Source organism: Sapajus apella, unplaced genomic scaffold (assembly GCF_009761245.1).
Source record: "Sapajus apella isolate SASKATOON/1434 unplaced genomic scaffold, GSC_monkey_1.0 scaffold91, whole genome shotgun sequence".
NCBI lineage: Eukaryota > Metazoa > Chordata > Mammalia > Primates > Cebidae > Sapajus > Sapajus apella.
The window spans coordinates 8,031,731-8,051,597 of NW_022437031.1; the positions used below are offsets into that span (position 1 = coordinate 8,031,731).

The window sequence follows — 19,867 nt, forward strand, 5'->3', positions numbered from 1 at the left end:
GTTAAAAACTAAATCTCAGTTGCACTGTCCATATTTCAATAGCCACATGGGGCTAGTGGCTACTTTCGAGACAGTGTAGATATAGAACAGTTCCATCATTGCAGAAAGTTCAACTTAACAGCACTGTGAATCTAGACTCACAGTATGGTAATGTAGGGACCAGTCATCTCTGCACCTGTATGCGGAGATGCAAAGTGACATATTTCATCTTACTTCAGGTTGTCTCTGCACTGGTGTGCTCAGAGTGACACCAGGGAAATTGAGCCAGTTTAGCAGACTTATTAGCACTCTTTCTCTCGCCACAATTTTTTTTAAAGATAATAATTCTTTTTTGGAGGGGTGGGGTGGAGTCTCTCTTTGTCACCCAGGCTGGAGTGCAGTGGCACGCAATCTGGGCTCACTGCAACCTCCGGGTTCAAGTGATTCTCCCACCTCAGCCTCCCAGGTAGCTGGGACTACAGGCGTGCGCCACCATGCCCAGCTAATTTTTCTGTTTTTAGTAGAGATGGGGTTTCACCATGTTAGCCAGGCTGGTCTCAAACTCCTGACCTCAAGTGATCTGCCCATCTCGGCCTCCCAAAGTGCTGGGATTATAGGGGTGAGCCACTGCACTGGCCAATTTTTGTATTTTTAGTAGAGACAGGGTTTTACCACGTTGCCCAGGTTGGTCTTGAACTCCTGAGCTTAAGCAGTCTGCCCGCCTCAGCCTCCCAAAGGGCTGAGACTACAGATATGAGCCATTGAACCCAGCCAAACATGAGAATTCTTTAGGCAATGGCTAAATCAAATGTGTCCTATTCACTAAATGGATTACAATACAGCAGTTAAAGGGAATGAACTAGATGTGTCAATAACAATAGACCTCAAAAACATTTTTGTGTGAAAAATCCAAGTTGCCAAATGTAATCATTTATGCACAGAAAACAAACACAAAACAATACTATGTATTTCCCATGCAAGAGTTGCTGCTGTTGTTGTTTTGAGACGGTCTCAGCCCAGTGCGGTGGTTCACACCTGCAATCCGAGCACTTTGGGAGGCCAACGTAGGTGGATCACTAGAGGCCAGGATTTTGAGACCAGCCTGGCCAACATGGTGAAACCCCGTCTCTACTAAAAAAAATACAAACATTAGCTGGGTGTGGTGGTGCACACCTGTAATCCCAGCTACTTGGGAGGCTGAGGCACAAGAATCGCTTGAACCTGGGAGGCGGAGGATCCCTTGAGCTCAGGTGTTCAAGGATGCAGTGAGCTATGATCATACCACTGTATTCCAACCTGGGCGATAGAGTGAAAATCTGTCGAGAGAGAGAGAGTCTCACTCTGTCACACAGGCCAGAGTGCAGTGGTACAGTGGTACGATCATAGCTCACTGCAGCCTTGAGCACCTGAGCTCAAGCGATCCTCCTGCCTCAGCCTCCCAAGTAGGTGACACAGGCGTATGCCTCTGCACCTGGCTAATTTTTAAATTTTTTGTAGAGACAGGGTCTTGAGACGTTGCACAGGCTGGACTCAGTTTCAAACTCCTGTCTTCGAGGGATCCTCCTGCCTCAACTGCCTAAAGTGCTGGGATTACAGGTGTGAGCCACCATGCCAGTTATTTTTTTAAAGGATGGGAAGAATGCATATCAAACTCATGACAGTGGTTATTTCAGGGAGTGGGGAAGGTGTGTAGGATAAGGGTCCAAAGGGACTTTTAGCTTTTTCTTTAATGTTCCAGATTTTTAAAGGAAAACATACTAATTTATTATATGTGCAATTATAATTATTAAAATAGGACATGTGTGTATATATATATTATATGAATATAAATATGTAAAATATGGTGGTGAAAAAATAAGAAGACTCAGGAGCATACCAATACTTCTGACCTTCATCTGAGAATAAATGTACTCTGCTTCTGAGGTTGTGTCAAAAGCCTGGCTATGAGAAGAGATATTTATGGAATATATTGTAAGGGACATTCTATCCATCCACACAAAACCCTTTGATAGTTGTGTTAGGATGATGGTATTGTGGCTATTTTCTTCTTTTTCTCTATTTTAAAGAAGTTTTTTTTTTGTTATGTGGTTGTAATGTTTATATATTAAAAATCTTAAAATAGGTCCAGGCACACTGGCTTACGCCTATAATCTGAACACTTTGGGAGGCTGAAGTGGGAGGATTACTTTAGCCTGGGCGTTTGAGACCAGCCTGGGCAATATAGTGAGACTCTCTTTAAAAAAATAAAATCTTAAAATAAAAGTGAAGCTGTTTTTATGCTGCTGACATAGTTTTATTATTGTATATTAGGTATAGTTCTTAAGAAGCAATAGGCTCTGCTATATAATTACTGCCAGAAATAACAGCTTGATATCATTTATGCAAAAAATTTTAATTGTCCTTAGTGACAGTCTCCAAAATTCAATTCGTCGATATAAAACCCCACTCTGCAGCTAATTGATACTGGAAGGCAAACCGGGACCCTATAATTCCTGAAACCCAAGGTTCCATTGGAATATTTTGAGACTCTCTTCTTATGCCCATGCCACCTGACTGATAATGGGCTTTGAAAATTGTTCATGTCGAAAATCCCTCCTTTGTGGTATAGCACTCAGATCCAAAAGCTGCTTCCTAAGAAAAATCTGACTTCACCTGCACCCTACCTCCATGAAGATATGAGGTAAAATTCTATGCAGACAACACTTGCCAGGCTTCTCAACTTTCAAGCCAGAATGGTAACCCTGTCACCCGTCCACCTGTTTATCTGGCTTCCAAAACATATGGATCCTGCCTCAGTCAACAACAGAGCATACCAATACTCCTGACGTTCATCAGAGAATAATACTCTGCCTCTGAGATCGTGTCAAAAGCCTGGCTATGAGAAGAGACATTTATGGAATATATTGTAAGGGACGTTCTATCCATCTACTCCTTTACGTGGCATTTTATGTTGTGTCCTCAGATCAAGTTGGAGCCCCAGAAGGTTATATGCCTGACCCATCTGAGCTCAGCCCCGCAGAAGTGCCTCAATGTTACGTCCTTGGCCTTCAGCCAGGGTAGTTTCAAGAAAGTAATGTGAAAATCTCTTCTGTGTGCATTATAAAACCATTACTGAGGACATTGTCCCTTATGTTAATCCTACATGAGAAATTTCTTATGGAATTCAGTGCCAGCAATAGACCATTATGTAGCTGTTAAAAATTATAATTATGGAAGACTAAATATGAAAACTGGTTTATAATATGTTCATTGAAAAAAGCAGAACACAAAATGGTATACACTCTAATTGCAGCCATGTAAAATTATATGTGTCTGGATAAGGACTAAAACCTGATAGACAACGATGAAAGTTGTATGAGGGCAATGGGATAATAAGTGTTTTGTTTTTTCAAAAAATTTTGTTTACTATAATCCTGTCTTTTCAGTTGGGGGGAAAAGAATTTAGTGACAGAAAAATCTCTGTCTCTCTTGAGGAATTGCTTTGCTTCTTTCTTTCTGATAATAAAAATTGTGTAATTGACTGTGCTTCCCCCTTTCTCCACCCACTGACTACCCAAAAAGGTGAATTTAATTTTCAGTCATCACACATGAGCTTCCTCTTCCTTTAGAGAAAGGAAGAGGAAGAAATAATTTTGTATTTCTATTTTCTATTTCTATAGTCTTATGACATTTGTATTCTTTTGATAAGGTGCTTCAAATCCCTTGTAGAAAGAGGCAAAATATAAAGCATTTCTCTCAGTTTAAAAGGCATACATAATCGGCCAGGCACGGTGGCTCATGCCTGTAATTCCAGCACTTTAGGGGGTCGAGGTGGGTGGATCACGAGGTCAGGAGTTCAAGACCAGACTGGCCAACATGGTGAAATCCTGTCTCTACTAAAAAAAAAATAATAATACAAAAATTAGCTGGGCATGGTGGCTCATGCCTGTAATCCCAGCTACCTGGGAGGCTGAGGCAGGAGAATTGTTTAAACCAGAACCAGGGAGGCAGAGGTTGCAGTGAGCCGAGATCGCACCACTGCACTCCAGCCTGGGCTACCGAGTGAGACTCCATCTCAAAAAAAATAAAAAATGAAAAATAAAAAGCATACACAATCATCGTAAATCAGGAAAATACAAGAAAGGAAAAGGAAAAGAGATAACCACTGTTAACACTTTTGGGCATTTCTTCATCTTTTCTCAACGTACCTTACTAAACAAAATTATGAACATATAGTACAGAAAGTATCACATCCTGCTCTTTTCATTTTAAGCATGTTGATCAGGCATCATCGTATATAAAGTATCACATCTGCGGATAGTATATAAAATATCACATCTACTCTTTTCAGGTAACTTAAAATATAAGCATGTTGACCTGGCCCCCGTGGCTCATGCCTGTAATCCCAGCACCTTGGGAGGCCGAGGAGGGCGGATCGTTTGAGGTCGGGAGTTCGAAACCAGCCTGGCCAACATGGCAAAACCCCATTTCTACCAAAAACACAAAAATTAGCCAGATGTGGTGATGCAAGCCTGTAATCCCAGCTATTTGGGAGGCTGAGGCATGAGAATCACTTGAACCTGTGAGACAGAGGTTACAGTGAGTCAAGATCATGCCACTGAACTCCAGCCTGGCGACAGGGTGAGACCTGTCTCTATATATATACACATAGACATATATATATATATATTATATATATATATGCATCTTTTGTTTATTGAAAATCCTCTGGCATATATCTCTGGTTATAAAAAACTCTTTGCTAAATAACTCTGGTAAATATCATGCCAGTAGGACTGTTTTATTTTTTTCAGGCTGAGAGACGCTGTCTCAAAACAAAACAAAACAAAAACAAAAACAAAACCTGAGGGATGAAGCATTGTGGATGTTATTTATGCAGGGGGCCAGGAACAAATTTACATGAGTGAGAAGTGTAAGCTCAGGGCGGCCTAAGACATAAAGGGCAACCTGGGGTCTTGAACCCAAATTGGAGCACAGGAAGCAGGATTTTGGAGTTCAAAGAGACTTTAGAGACCTTCTCGTGTATCATTCTCATTTTACAGATGAGTAAACCAAAGCCAGAAGAGTGAAATTGACTTGTATAGGCTCTGGAGTCAGACTGCCTGGATTTGTACCTCTGCTCTGCCACTTAGGAATTCTGGACCTTAAGCATGTCTCCTTACCCTAAATCTCATTTTCCCCTGTGAAATGAAAACAGTAATAGCATTGAGTTTATACATTTGTTGTGAGAGTAAATCATATAATCCAGTAAAGCACTTAGCATAGTACCTAACACATTATAAAAACCCAATAAATGTTACTAATTAATATTAGTATAATTAGTATCATTATTCAACTAGTTAGTGACAGAACTATGACAAGGACTCAGATCTCCTGACTCAATCTAGTGCTATTTTCACTGCACCAGACTTACTTCTATGGTCCAAAAAAGTGGTGCCAACTCAAGCCTATGTGGGGTTGGGTGCGGTGGCTCATGTCTATAATCCCAGCACTTTAGGAGGCCAAGGTGGGCAGATTACCTGAAGTCAGGGGTTCGAGACCAGCCTGGCCAACATGGTGAAAACCCGTCTCTACTAAAAATACAAAAATTAGCTGGGCATGGCAGTGGGTGCCTGTAATCCCAGCTACTCAGAAGGTTGTGGCAGGAGAATTGCTTGAACCTGGAAGGTGGAGGTTGCAGTGAGCCGAGATCCCGCCATTGCACTCCAGCCTGAGATCCAGAGGGAGACTCCATCTCAAATAACATTTTTAAAAAAATGTATTTGGGGCTAAAATTTGAGTACTTCACTCTAGGGTGCACTTTACGAGCAAGTACTGACCCTGATGTCTGGAAAATAGTAGACCGTTAAGAAATGTTCACTGGCCAGGTACGGTGGCTCACACCTGTAATCTCAGAACTTCGGGAGGCTGATACGGACAGATTGCTTGAGCTCAGGAGTTTGAGACTAGCCTGGGCAAAATGGTGAAACCATTTTCGTCTCTATAAAATATACAAAAATTAGCCAAGCATGATGGCATGCATCTGCAATCCCAACTACTGAGGAGGCTGAGGCAGGAGAACCATTTGAACCCGGGAGGCAGAGGTTGCAGTGGGCCAAGGTTGCACCACTGCACTCCAGCCTGGAGGACAGAGTGAGACTCTGTCTCAAAAAAAAAAGTCATTAACTGAAAAGATTGTTATTCATTTATTTATTTATTTGAGACAGGGTCTCACTCTGTCTCCCAGACTGGAGAGCAGTGGCACCATCAAGGCTCACTGTGGCATCGACCTCCCAGGCTCAAGCAATCCTCCCATTTCAGCCTCCTGAGTAGCTGGGACTACAGGCATGTGCCACCATGCCCAGCTAATTTTTTATTTTTTGCAGTGATGGGGTCTTACTATGTCGCCTCTGCTGTGAAAAGACTTTTTTTAAACAATAAGAGACAGGATTGGGAGGTGGCTTCTAAAACAAGGACTAGGCTGGGCACAGTGGTTCACATCTGTAATCCCAGCACTTTGGGAGGCCAAAGCAGGTGGATTGCCTGAGTTCAGTAGTTCAAAACCAGCCTGGGCAAAATGGAAAAACCCTGTTTCTACCAAAAAATACAAAAAAATTAGCCAGGCATTGTGGTGTACACCTGAGGTCCCAGCTACTTGAGAGGCTGAGATGGGAGGATCACTTGAGCCTGGGAAACAGAGGTTGCAGTGAGCCGAGATCACGCCACTGCACTCCAGCCTGGCAATAGAGTGAGACCCTGCCTCAAAAAAAGAAAAAAAAAATACAAGGACTAGAAATTATTCACAGAAACACATAAGAAAAGACTTAGGGAAGAGGACAAGCAAATATATGGACAATCTATATACATCTGTGAAGATCAGGGATGAATAGAGGAGGTGACTTCTGAGAGTCCTTGAATTTTTTCATTGTTATTTTTGTTAACCCCTGCATCTTTCCATGTGTTTATTAGCAAAAATCCTATAAAAACTCTATGTGGGAATTGTGAGTTTTTTCAGAGCTGGATAGAGTAAGAAAGAAGTGGGGAAATGTCAACCTCAATTCAAATTAATAGAGCTGGTTTGGCAAAAGGCTCGTGGCGGGGGAGTTTCATCAAGTAGAAGAGTGGGTGGTAGCAGTGAAAGACACAAGAGAGCCAAACTCCTATGACCTTGAAGAGGAAAAAAACAAATGGTGAATGATGGGCGATTTGAGGAAAATAAACTCTGGGGTTTCAACCGGGAGGGAAGCCTGTGTCCTCTAAATCTTGCCATATCTGTTTGTAGCTTACAGCTACAGTGGTTTCTGGGGGCCTCCTATCAATCTTGTTTTCTGCCCAATGTCTTTTTATTTTCCAAGACCATCTTTCTAATTCTGTCTCTTGACTAATGTTATTTTGTAACATTTTCACAGCTGAACAACCCTGACCTCTCCACCTGCATGCTTTAAGTCATGGTGGTGTTTTTACCATCCCACCAATCCTTTAGCTTGTCCTCCTAAATTATCTGGTCCTATGACGTGTGGTCATTTTTATCTGTCCAGGATTTCAAGGTATACTCTCAACAGTAAAGACTCCACAAACATGTGTTGATTGATGGTAGAGTTTATAATCTAGTTGGGAAGACAATATGCCCTCATGAAATGAAATGCCATGTAAGCAGAAGCACAAAGTTAAAGAATACAAACTGAGTTCATAGAGGTTCAGGAGATGCAAATTAGAGAAATGACCTGCCAGGTTGGGCCAGTCAGGGAAAGTTTCCAGGGGCAGGTAAGTTTTGAGCTTTGAATTGGAAGTTTATTCATTTATTTATTTATTTGAGACAGGGTCTTACTCTGTCTCCCAGGCTAGAGTGCAGTGGCACCATCATGGCTCACTGTAGCATCAACCTCCCAGGCTCAAGCAATCCTCCCACGTCAGCCTCCTGAGTAGCTGGAACTACAGGCATGTGCCACCATGCCCGGCTAATTTTTTAATTTTTGAAGTGATGGGGTCTCACTATGTTGCCTAGGCTGTGAAAAGATTTTTTAAAACATGAGTTGGTGGACATGAGTTGTAATTATTTGTTTACTTATCTTTCTCTCCCAATAAACTGTGAGCTCCTATTTATTTTTTTTTTTTTTTTTTGAGACAGAGTCTCACTCTGTCACCCAGGCTGGAGTGCAATGGCATGATCTTGGCTCACTGCAACCTCCACCTCCCAGGTTCAAGTGATTCTCCTGCCTCAGCCTCCTGAGTAGCTGGGATTACAGGCATGCACCACCATGTCCAGCTAATATTTGTATTTTTAGTAGAATACAAATTCAAACAAATGCACAAAGACAATGCAAGATATAACTCAAGCCAGGACAGGTGCCTGCCCCACCCTGCCATTTCCCTGTCTCAGTAACTCTGCATAATCTGCCATCATACTTGTTTCAGTTAGAAGAGAGCTCCTTGTGACCTAGTACCCATCAGGCTCTCTCCTCCACCAAATTCACCACTCATGCAGCATTTATCAGGCACCCTTAGCTGAGGTGAAGGAAAAAGGGACATGTGCAGGAAATGTTTGCAGGCATTGTGAGCAACTATGTCTCATCTCTCTAGTCTGGACCTCAGATAGGAATATATGGCCTTCTATACACCTAGGTGGCAGGTAGAGGGCAAATGCATGTTAGAACAGAAGAAGGCAGGAATATAGAGAACCAATGTGGCTATTTTACCATGATCAGGCTAATATCACTTTGAAGGCCCAGTGTGCTGCCACTGCTGAAAAATCCTGGGTTGCATAGATACCCTTTTGCACAGGAGGAAGGCCTCATCATCGCAGAACATAATAGCAACATTGCAAATGGCAGACAACCCAAACTACAGTCCCTGCCCCTCAGAGGTTGCTGTCTAACAATTGGAACATGGACAGGCAAAAAATGCATAGGACACATTTAAAAGTTGTCAAATGTCCAAGTCTATTTGTGACATTTCATTTAATAAGTGATATTTGCCGAGTGTGGTGGCTCACACCTGTAATCCCAACTCTTTGAGAGGCCAAGGCAGGCGGACCACTAGAGGTCAGCAGTTCAAGACCAGCCTGACCAACATGGTGAAACCCCATCTCTACTAAAAATGCAAAATTAGCTGGGCATGGTGGCAGGTGCTGTAATCCCAGTGACTTGGGAGGTTGAGACAGGAGAATCGCTTGAACCTGGGAGGCAGATGTTGCAGTGAGCAGAGATCCTGCCATTGCACTCCAGCCTGGGCAACAGAGCAAGACTCTGTCTCAAAAAAAAAAAAAAAAAATAGGAGCTCACAGTTTATTGGGAGAGACAGGAAAGTAAACAAATAATTACAATACAATATAGTTTGTGCTATATAACATAAGACTGCACAAAGTGGTTAGGAATGCAGAAAAAAAGGAGAACTAATTGCACCTAAGGGAGACAGGAAAGGCTGATAGGAGTTTTCCAAAACAAGAGATGTGGAGAGGGATGACAAGAGGGATGATATCCCAGGATGCAGAAAGAAAGGTATAAAAAGGCATGGTATTTCCAGGAAACAGTGTGAAACTCTGGTTGTAACTTAGTGTGCAGGAAAAGCATGAAGGGGCCTGAATCTGAGGAGCCCGGCATGCCTTGCTTGGGAATTTGAACTTTATCACACAGGCAATGGGGGAAATAAAAGGAACATTTAACCAGGGAAATTATATGATCAAAAAAACAAAAATTATAGCCAGATGTAGTGGCTCATGCCTGTAATCCCAGCACTTTGGGAGGCCAAGGCAGGCAGGTCACTTGAGGTCAGGAGTTCCAGATCAGCCTGAGCAACATGACAAAACCCTGTCTCTACAGAAAATACAAAAATTAGCCGGGCATGGAGGCACGTGCCTGTAGTCCCAGCTACTCTGAAGGCTGAGGTAGAAGGATTGCTTGAATGCAGCAGGTCAAGGCTGCAGTGAGCCAAGATCACGCCACTGCATTCCAGCGTGAGTGACAGAGCAAGACCTTGTCTCAAAAAAGAAAGACCCTGTCTCCTTTAGGTGCGATTAGTTCAAGGAAACAAGGAAACAAAGAAAGAGAAGAAAGAGAAAGAGAAAGAAAGAACAAAAGAGAGAAAGAAAGAGAAAGAAGAAAGAAAAGAAAGAAAGAGAAAGAAAGAAAGAAGGAAAGAAAAGAAAGAAAGAGAAAGAAAGAAAGAAAGAAGGAAAGAAAGAAAGAAAGAGAAAGAAAAGAGAAAGAAAAAAGTTATATGATCACATATAAGCAATATAATCCCAGTTTTGCCTCCTTGGGCAAGTCAGTCTCTGAGCATTGTTAGTGTCCTCATCTATAAAATGGGGATAATAGTGGTACCTACCTCATGGGGTTGAATTGAGGAGTAAATGATTGAGGAGTAAATGAACTAATGTTCGTAAAGCAATGTGCACAGAGACTGGCACATAGTAAGGGCTCCATAAATTTTAGCCATAGTTTCCAGACATGTTTCTTTTTTCTTATTTGTTTATTTATTTATTTATTTATTTATTAGCGATGGGGTTTCACCATGTTGGCCAGGCTGGTCTTGAACTCTTGACCTCAGGTGATCCGCCCACCTCAGCCTCCCAAAGTGCTGGGATTACAGGCACGAGCCACCTCACCCGGCCAGACATGTTTCTTAGAACGGTAACCTTGTCGGCAGCTCTGAACATGAACTGTAGTGAAGAAAGACCGATGGAAGGAGATCCAATTGAGATGATACTGCAACTTTTTTTTTTTTTTTGAGACAGGGTGTTATTCTGTCACCCAGGCTGGAGCTCAGTGGCACGATCTTGGCTCACTGCAACCTCCACCTCAACCTCCACCTCTTGGGTTCAAGCGACTCTCCTACCTCAGCCTCCTAAGTATCTGGGAATACAGGTGGGTGCCCCACACCAGGCTAATTTTTCTATTTTTAGCATTGATGGGTTTCACCATGTGAGCCAGGCTGGTTTTGAACTCCTGACCTCAAGTGATCTGCCTGCCTCACCTCCCAAAGTGGTGGGATTACAGGAGTGAGCAACTGCACCTGGTTGATCCTACAGTTTAAATACAGTTATAAATAAGGTCTTGAACTGGGATTTGGATGTAGAAAGTTATGGAGATGGGGCCGGGCGCGGTGGCTCACGCCTGTAATCCCAGCACTTTGGGAGGCCGAGGCGGGTGGATCACGAGGTCAAGATATCGAGACCATCCTGGTCAACATGGTAAAACCCCGTCTCTACTAAAAATACAAAACACTGGCTGGGCATGGTGGCACGTGCCTGTAATCCCAGCTACTCAGGAGGCTGAGGCAGGAGAATTGCCTGGACCCAGGAGACGGAGGTTGTGGTGAGCCGAGATCGCGCCATTGTACTCCAGCCTGGGTAACAAGAGCGAAACTCCGCCTCAAAAAAAAAGAAAGTTATGGAGATGAAGAGGTAATGGGTAAGTCTAGCTTGGGAGACTGGGTAGACCAAGACTATCAAAAGCCAAATTCAGAGATAAGGGTAGCCAGAGGATAGGGGTATGGGTGCAGGAACAGATAATGACTTCAGTTTGGGACCTGCTGAATGAGAAGTGAAGCCGTTGGAGCTGTGAAACTGGAGAATATCAGTGTTGAAGGGAAGGCCAGAAGAGCCAGCGGAGGAAACTGATTGATAAGTGAGACCTCACTGTTAGTGAGAACTGCATATGGCGGATGAAGGCAGTGGAGGGAGGGAGGACCACCACCATGGGCTAACCATTTGTTTATGTTACACAGCCCCCTACCCAACTCTCCAATGTGCATACATCCTATTTTCTAGTCAGTTCCTTGCTTCTTGCTTCTCGGTCTCCTGCTTCTTGAAAAAAATATTTTTTCCCTTTTGCCCTCTCCTAAATGAAGGAGGGAAAGGGCTAGCATCTCTCAATCTGGTCACCTAGGCGACCCCGACTCACAAGGGAGGCGATGGAAAGGGGGGAAAGGGCGAAAAACGATTTTTAAGAAAAGAAAGAGTCCGTGACGACTTCTAATAATTAAAGTTCCACCTCCTTATATCCTGCCACGCCGCTCTCCTGCCGCCGTATCGGGCTCCTGGCCGCGAAGCAGGACGGGAGATGTAGTCCTCAAGAGTGACCAGGGTGGCACGACTGAAGAACTCGGTTTCCCGACTGGCTTCCGAGGCGCGTGCGCAGATGGCTGCCCCGGCGAGTGGTAAACAGAGACGTCAGGCGGGGGCTGCTGCTTGGAGCAAAACAAAAGGGAAACCCGGGGGGGGGGGGGGTGGGGGGGGTTGATAGGGGAATCGGTGCGGGAATAAGGGAGGCCGCAGCAGCGGGGACCTGGACCCTATTAAGAGTGGCGAGAAGGGAAGAGGCGGGAGAAGGGGGAGTCAGGGGAGGGGCAAGTGACGCGGGGGAGCGGGGCGTGGGGGAGGGCAGCGATCCGGGAGGAGGCAATTTGGTAGGAGTGTCCGGGGGGCAGCAACTTAAAAGGGGGAGGGAACTGCGGCTAAGGAGACGTTCGGTGATGGGAGCGCAATGTATGAGGGGATACCGTGCCTCTGGTTTAAAAGAGCAGGAAGCTGAGTGAGAGGTTGCAGAAAAAGTGTCTTCGCTCGGCAGAGGTTACAGGTGGCATCTCAGAAAGAGCTGAGGCTGCAGGCTGTAGTCGGAAAGGGGATTGGAGAACTGTGTGAAGGGACAGCTTTGGGGCTAGAGTCCTGGGACTAGGGGGAAGTTCGAGACTTTCTGAGGACTGGCAGGAATGTGCCTCCTGGCCCTCGGTGCTTCCCCCCTGAGGGGAGGCATCGTGAGGGACTGTGGCAGGCTTCACTGAACTCTGAGCCGGGGAGGTCCAACTCCACGTATGGATCCGGGGAATGAGAATTCAGCCACAGAGGCTGCCGCGATCATAGACCTCGATCCCGACTTCGAACCCCAGAGCCGTCCCCGCTCCTGTACCTGGCCCCTTCCCCGACCAGAGCTCTCTACCCAGCCGTCCGAGCCGCCCGAGGTGGAGCCAGGTCTGGGGGAAAAGGTACACACGGAGGGGCACTCAGAGCCGATCCTGTTGCCCTCCCGGCTCCCAGAGCCGGCCGGGGGCCCCCAACCCGGAATCCTGGGGGCTGTAACAGGTCCTCGGAAGGGAGGCTCCCGCCGGAATGCCTGGGGAAATCAATCATATGCAGAACTCATCAGCCAGGCCATTGAAAGCGCCCCAGAGAAGCGACTGACACTCGCCCAGATCTACGAGTGGATGGTCCGTACTGTGCCCTACTTCAAGGACAAGGGTGACAGCAACAGCTCAGCAGGATGGAAGGTAATTATGACCCTCTTACCTCCTTCCCAACACCATCTACCCCCTGGACCCCCAGCCTCCCGTACTTAAACTCTGGGGCCGCTTTGGGAAGCCCAGAGATCCACCTTGAATATCCAGTTAGACAAACATTTACTTAGTACATAGTATATGCCACACTCGGTGCTTGATGCTGGAGGATCACAGATGAATAAGACACTGTCCCTGCCCTGGAGAAAATCGAATTCTCTGCTCACTGCTGAACACTCGCAGCACTTTGGCTTGGGCTGCCCCAAACACTTATTCCCACAGAGAAGTCTTTATCCTATGTACAGCGGGAACTGTGTGGATTCCCCGCACAAACCTAGCCTTGCCTCCTCCCCCACTTCCCACCCCAACACCTTTTCTCCCATTCCTGTGGGATTACTTGGATTCCCTGCTTGCCTCCCAATACCTCAGTGTAGCGGTACTGTTGTTCTACCACTGCTCTACTCAGGAGGAGGGAGTGCAGTGGCAAAAGTAAAAACAATAATATTCATGGGGAAAGGTAGCTGGTCTTATGCACTAAGAAGAAAAAGGACTGTGAGCTGCTACCTGTCTCAGTTTACCTTGTGCTGCCAAGAAACTCTCCCTTGTAAGGGGCTATCCAAGTTTTGGGGGGAAGTGTTCCTTCACTGTTAGGGAATATTAGTCATGAAGAAGGAGGTAGGGCTCTGACTTTAGAGCACAAGATTGGGAGTTCCCTTGGCCTTCCATGAAGAAACTGTGAGGAAAGATCTCAAAAGAGACTGTGAAAAACTTGTCCTGAGAAATATGGGGCTCTAATCACAAAATTGGGGAGCCTCAAGCCTTACTGCTGGCTTGTACCTCTGTAGGTGATGAGGTCAGCATACAATCAAGTACAGAGGGTTGGATGAGCAGAGGAACATCCCCTAGTTCTAGGAGATTGAGTGATCAATCCGCACTATCCCTAGGGGCTGGGCAGAGCAGAAGATGGGACAGCTGACTGAGACCCTTAGCACTATTTCTGGGTAGACTGCCATGCCACAGTCTCAGCTCATAAAGAGCTCCCCTCCTTGGACCCAGCCTACACAGCTGTTTTTCTTTTCCCTTAGGTTCATTTTCCAGGGTAGAGACAATAACAAGTTGTTACTTATATTGTGGGAGTATTATCTACACTTATGTGGGGCTTTAGACTTTGCAAAGTAGTTTTTAAATTTTTATTAATCTTCACAACAATTTTGAGATTCCACATTTCACACATTAGGAAACTAGGTACTGAGAGGTTAGGAAACTCACCTAATAACAGCAGGGTGAGGACTTGAACTCAGGTCTAACTATAAATCATATTATCTAAGAGCATGCTTGCTGTCATTGGAATGATGGCAAAATCAAATCAGGCTGAGCCTGGGATTTCGAGGCCCCCCACCCCTCTCTTTCGGGAAGTCTCCTGCCTGAACTGGCCTCCCTGATGATATGCCAAGGTTATTCCCACCCCACCAGGGGGCGGCACTCACTTAGAACAAGAAAGTTTAGGCTAGGTGGCTTGGGAAGCAATTAGCAGTCACCCCACCCCCACCCCCACCCCACACCACCCTCCAACATGTAAGAGTTTCGGGCTTTTAGGAAACTAACCTCTCCAATTAAGAGGCTGTGTACCACTGGCTAGTTCCAAGGCCTAAAGAAGAGGAGACAAATGGGCCTTGTAGCTATTAAGTAGTAGGGAAAGGAATGGGCCTTCTCAAGTGGATCCAGAATTAGAGGATGAAAAGAGGAGAAATCATAGTGCCAGGTCATGGTCATTGTGGTCCTTAGTTACTACAAGGTGAGGCTGGTTGGACGAGTGCCACTCCTTCAAGGAGTTAGGAACATCAGCACTGTTGAAATGCCATTACATCAGGGTCCAGGAACACAAGGAGTTCTTTGGCTAAAGAGTCCTAGAACAAGAATCATCATTCCCCAGGCAAAGGGTCTCCTTATCTTAAAAGCACCAGAGAAACGAGTAGTTTCTGACTGACCCATGGCCTCAGCCTCCTAGTTGCTCCAAGCACTTCTGGGTTCCTTCAGAGTTTCTAAACTAAAGAACTCCATGTGGGAGGTCAAATGCCCCCAAGGTTGAAGAGTTTATGCACAAATTCCTAAGAAATGGGAGAAAGGCACTGGGAAGGAGGTAGGGAAAAGGAGGCAGGTTTTGGAAAGGGGGGGTGGCCAGGGGAGGGCCAAACCCCTAGTGTAACTAGCCTGCCCCTCGGCAATCAGTAAATATAAGCTGCACTGGGTGCTGAAGAAGCTACCAATCTCAGCTCCCCGGGCCACTGGAAAGCAACGTTTCCCAGATAGGCTGTCACCAGTTAGGGAGGAAGGGAAACAGCTTCCAATACCCAAGGCACTGAAGAGCTGGCAGAGCCTCAAAGGGAGCCTCACCACGGTCAACCCAGGGGCCACCCACCAATCAGGTACAAATATTGATTATGTACTGTGAGCTTGAGTAGGTATTGAGTATGCGCTGTGAGCTTGATGCTCTGGGAGGGCTCTGTTGGGGGATGTGGGACTGGCGGACATTACACTTGGCACTTAACGCGCAATGAGAAGAATTACATGAAACCATAAACCACACAATATAAATTGGGTAAAATTGTGTGGCGCAGATTTTAAAAATACTATACTAGAAATTTGGCTGCGAAAGTCAGGCAGCCGCTTTACGAAAGAGGTCGAACTGAAGCTTGGTCTTGACGGAACTAGTAGAACTTAGAGAAGGGAGATCCTCCTCGGAAAAGAGGGGAAGGGAAGAAGGCACCTCACGTTTTTGAGGCGCAGCAAGAAGCCCGAACCTGAACTGAATGTAGTTGAGGGTGTGTGTTGTGGATTAGAAGAAATAAGGTTGGGATTCAGGGAGGGGGGGGGGGGGGGGGGAAGGAATCTTTAAATTCTGCAGAGAGCTGGGTGGCCCAAATGCTCTGTGGGGAATGGAGCACCTGCTGTGCTGAGATTCCAGCCCTTCAGCCTATTCTGAGAACCGGCTCTGGGCAGTGCGGGTCCATCCTGGGCTGGTGCTGTACCACTATCCCGTAAACTCCACCCAAACCTGCCCTCAAGGAAAGAGGTGGAATGCTATTTCCCACTTGAACCTAGTTCTTGCCAGGTGAGGGGTACATCTCCACGATGCCCACCAGCCCCAGGTACCCCTGCAAAACACACACCGAGCCCTGGGGGAGCACAGTGCCAGGAACTTTTCCAGGGTGGGCACCCCTGTGCCCTCTGCAGTGGGCTATTACACATTATCTCCTACCGCCTGTGCAGAGAAGTCTGGAGCAGAGGCTGTGCAGCTTGTCTCGGAGCGGGAAATGTGTGTGGTCTCCCCTCACACCCCACCCCCATCCCTACTTCTACCAGTTTTCCCTCCTGGATTCAACTTTCTTTGAGTCTCCAGGAATGCCCCTGCTGTGTCCCAGCATCTTTTTACCTTTTATCTTTTTCTCTCTTTTTTTGGAAATCATTTCAAGTTTTTCTTAAACTTTAATGACCTGGGAAGTGAATCCCCGAAATGAACCCCGCTGCTGTGGTGGCACCAAATCCTAACCCCTAGATTAACGGGGACCAGCATCCTCTTAGACTAGACTGCTGGCTGCTGACCTCCCCTACACACACCTCATGCCCCTTTCCTCCCGTCTCTGTCCCCTCCAGAACTCGATCCGCCACAACCTGTCCCTGCACAGCAAGTTCATCAAGGTTCATAACGAGGCCACTGGCAAAAGCTCTTGGTGGATGCTGAACCCCGAGGGAGGCAAGAGCGGCAAAGCCCCCCGCCGCCGGGCCGCTTCCATGGATAGCAGCAGCAAGCTGCTCCGGGGCCGCAGTAAAGCCTCCAAGAAGAAAGCACCCGTGCTGCCAGCTCCACCTGAAGGTGCCACTCCAGCGAGCCCTGCTGGCCACTTTGCCAAGTGGTCAGGCAGCCCTTGCTCTCGAAACCGTGAGGAAGCCGATATGTGGACCGCCTTCCGTCCACGAAGCAGTTCAAATGCCAGCACTGTCAGCACCCGGCTGTCCCCCTTGAGGCCAGAGTCTGAGGTGCTGGCAGAGGAAATACCAGCTTCAGTCAGCAGCTATGCAGGGAGTGTCCCTCCCACCCTCAATGAAGGTCTAGAGCTGTTAGATGGGCTCAATCTCACCTCTTCCCATTCCCTGCTCTCTCGGAGTGGTCTCTCTGGCTTCTCTTTGCAGCATCCTGGGGTTACCGGGCCCTTACACACCTACAGCAGCTCCCTCTTCAGCCCAGCAGAGGGGTCCCTGTCAGCAGGAGAAGGGTGCTTCTCCAGCTCCCAGGCTCTGGAGGCCCTGCTCACCTCTGATACACCACCACCCCCTGCTGATGTCCTCATGACCCAGGTAGATCCCATTCTGTCCCAGGCTCCAACACTTCTGTTGCTGGGGGGGCTTCCTTCCTCCAGTAAGATGGCCACGGGCGTTGGCCTGTGTCCCAAGCCCCTAGAGGCTCCAGGCCCCAGCAGTCTGGCTCCCAACCTTTCTATGATAGCACCGCCTCCAGTCATGGCAAGTGCCCCTATCCCCAAGGCTCTGGGGACTCCTGTGCTCACACCCTCTACTGAAGCTGCAAGCCCAGACAGAATGCCTCAGGATCTAGATCTTGACATGTATATGGAGAACCTGGAGTGTGACATGGATAACATCATCAGTGACCTCATGGATGGGGGCGAGGGACTGGACTTCAACTTTGAGCCAGGTACAGTACCCCCTAATCACCACAGCACCTCATAGCCTATGTCCACTCCTAGGTGCCCAGCTAGTCCCCTCATCTGGGTGAAAGGGAGATTTAGGACAAGTGGTAGCCAGAGCTCCTAGGGAACTGGAGGGAGGATGTCATATTAGAGTAGCATAGTTTCCGGATGGGACCTCCAGGCCCCTCAGCTGTGCCCATCCCTGTAAGGTAGCACAGAAAAGTGTGTGTGGAAGCAGGGGAGGTGCCACCATCTTCTTTGGTGGGCATCTGGATGGTAGAAAGTTAGCAGGTCCCAGATGAGCCTCTTAACTTGTTCTCTGTTTCTTTTTCCCACAGATCCCTGAGTCATGGCTGGAAGCTTTGTCCCCTGCTTCAGAGGTGGAGCCAGGCGTGTCCATATCCATTCTATACCCTTGAGCCCTCCCCAGGAATTTGGGACCCTGCTTTAGAGCTAGGATGGGGTCTGGTCACACGCAGGTGCTGAGGAAATTATAAAGATAAAACTGCCCCATCTGGGGATGATGTGGGGAGGGAGATGGGAGGGGAAAGGGGAGAGGGTTTTTCTCACTGTGCCAATTAGGGGGTAAGGCCCCCTCTCAGGAGCTATCCTCAGCTGTTCCCCCTAGGCTTTCTAGTGAGATGATCAATGCTATTGGAAATGTGAAGTCACCAGTGGCCTTACCCCTGCCTTTGGGAGCAGGATTTTTTGTAGAGAGTCTTATCTGAGCTGAGCCAGGCTAGCTGGAGCCTGGGATTTCTATGCAGTGGCTCCTTAGGCCAGTGGTGTGGGGTGGGTGGGGGGTTTAGAGGATCTGGAAGGGCTAAGATCTGAGCACTGGAGTGGCTCACCAGGCCAAATCACCCTTAGAAGGCTGCAGATAACAGAAAGGCTTTTTATAAACTTTTAAAGAAATATGAAAACAAATATAAAGATTTTTTTTAACCGTGGCAGGGTGCTAGCAGTGGGCAGAATGCTTTTTTTCTTTCTGAAGGCTTTGTGATAGTGACATGATACACTACAGATAGTAAATACTAGGAGAGCACAGGGAAGTGGGGGAGAGGTGGGGAGTAATCATGAGCACAGGGAAGAGCTCCCAGTTGGACCAGGTATAGAGAAAGGTCTATGCAGAAATAGGTTGGAGTTTCCCTAAGAAAAAAGCTAAGCCAGCTCCCCTCATTCCTTCAACTTGTGCCTGGGAGTGTGTGGTGTTGGGGGTGCAGCTACACTCTTCTATGATCCAGCATGGGTTAGTACTACGGTGGGAGAGCACACTGAAGGCCTGGAATTAGCTTGGGGCCAGGGAAGGGAATGGGAGGGGAGAGAAGAGAAGAAGGGAAGGATTTAGGATGGCAAAGTTAGGTACAGAGACCTCCCTGTTCTGGGCCCCTGACAGCTGTCCCTGCCCTTCTTCCCCTTCCCTGACGGCAGGGGTTATGTGGAAGTGTGTGGCGGCAGGCAGCGGGAGGGGAGAAACAGGGAAGGGAAGGGGGGGAGCTTGGCTGAGGGTCTGGGAAATGAGCAGGGATAGTGGGCAATGTGGATCAGGTTTACTAGCACCTGCCAGTGAGGCCATCTGGGGCTCCTTCTCCACCCCAGCCCCCAAAGCAGCCCTTCCCCCAGTACCCTTTGCATCATCCCCTCCCCCACCCCTGCTGTGGGTTCCCATCATTTCCTGTGTCAGTGCCTGGCCTACCCAGATTGTATCATGTGCTAGATTGGAGTGGGGAAGTGTGTCAAATCAATAAATGAATAAATTCAATAAATGCCTATAACCAGCTCTTGTTTCTGCTGTCTTGCCGCTCCCCTTGAATAAGGGAGAGGGAGGGGGAAAGGCAAAGGGCTGGAGGAAGAAACTGCCCAGAGGCAGAGACGTGGAGGGTGGGGGAATTTCAGCCCAGGGAAGTGGTGGAGTGTGGGGGGGGAGGGACACC

General features: G+C 47.1%; 1 protein-coding gene across 1 annotated transcript; it reads left to right on the forward strand.

The window, feature by feature from the left end:
• Window positions 1-12,091: 12,091 nt before the first annotated feature.
• Window positions 12,092-19,713, forward strand: FOXO4 (forkhead box O4). Its single transcript, XM_032255880.1, has 3 exons — window positions 12,092-13,221; window positions 16,882-17,938; window positions 18,272-19,713. The coding sequence occupies exons 1-3, from the start codon at window positions 12,769-12,771 to the stop codon at window positions 18,277-18,279; spliced, it is 1,518 nt and encodes a 505-aa protein (XP_032111771.1). The 5' UTR covers window positions 12,092-12,768; the 3' UTR covers window positions 18,280-19,713.
• The last annotated feature ends 154 nt before the right edge of the window (window positions 19,714-19,867 follow it).

Coding starts and splice junctions, on each gene's coding strand:
- FOXO4 (XM_032255880.1), top strand. CDS start 12,769: ATGGATCCGGGGAATGAGAATTCAGCCACAGAGGCTGCCGCGATCATA. Junction 13,222..16,881: donor ACAGCTCAGCAGGATGGAAG/GTAATTATGACC, acceptor TGTCCCCTCCAG/AACTCGATCCGCCACAACCT.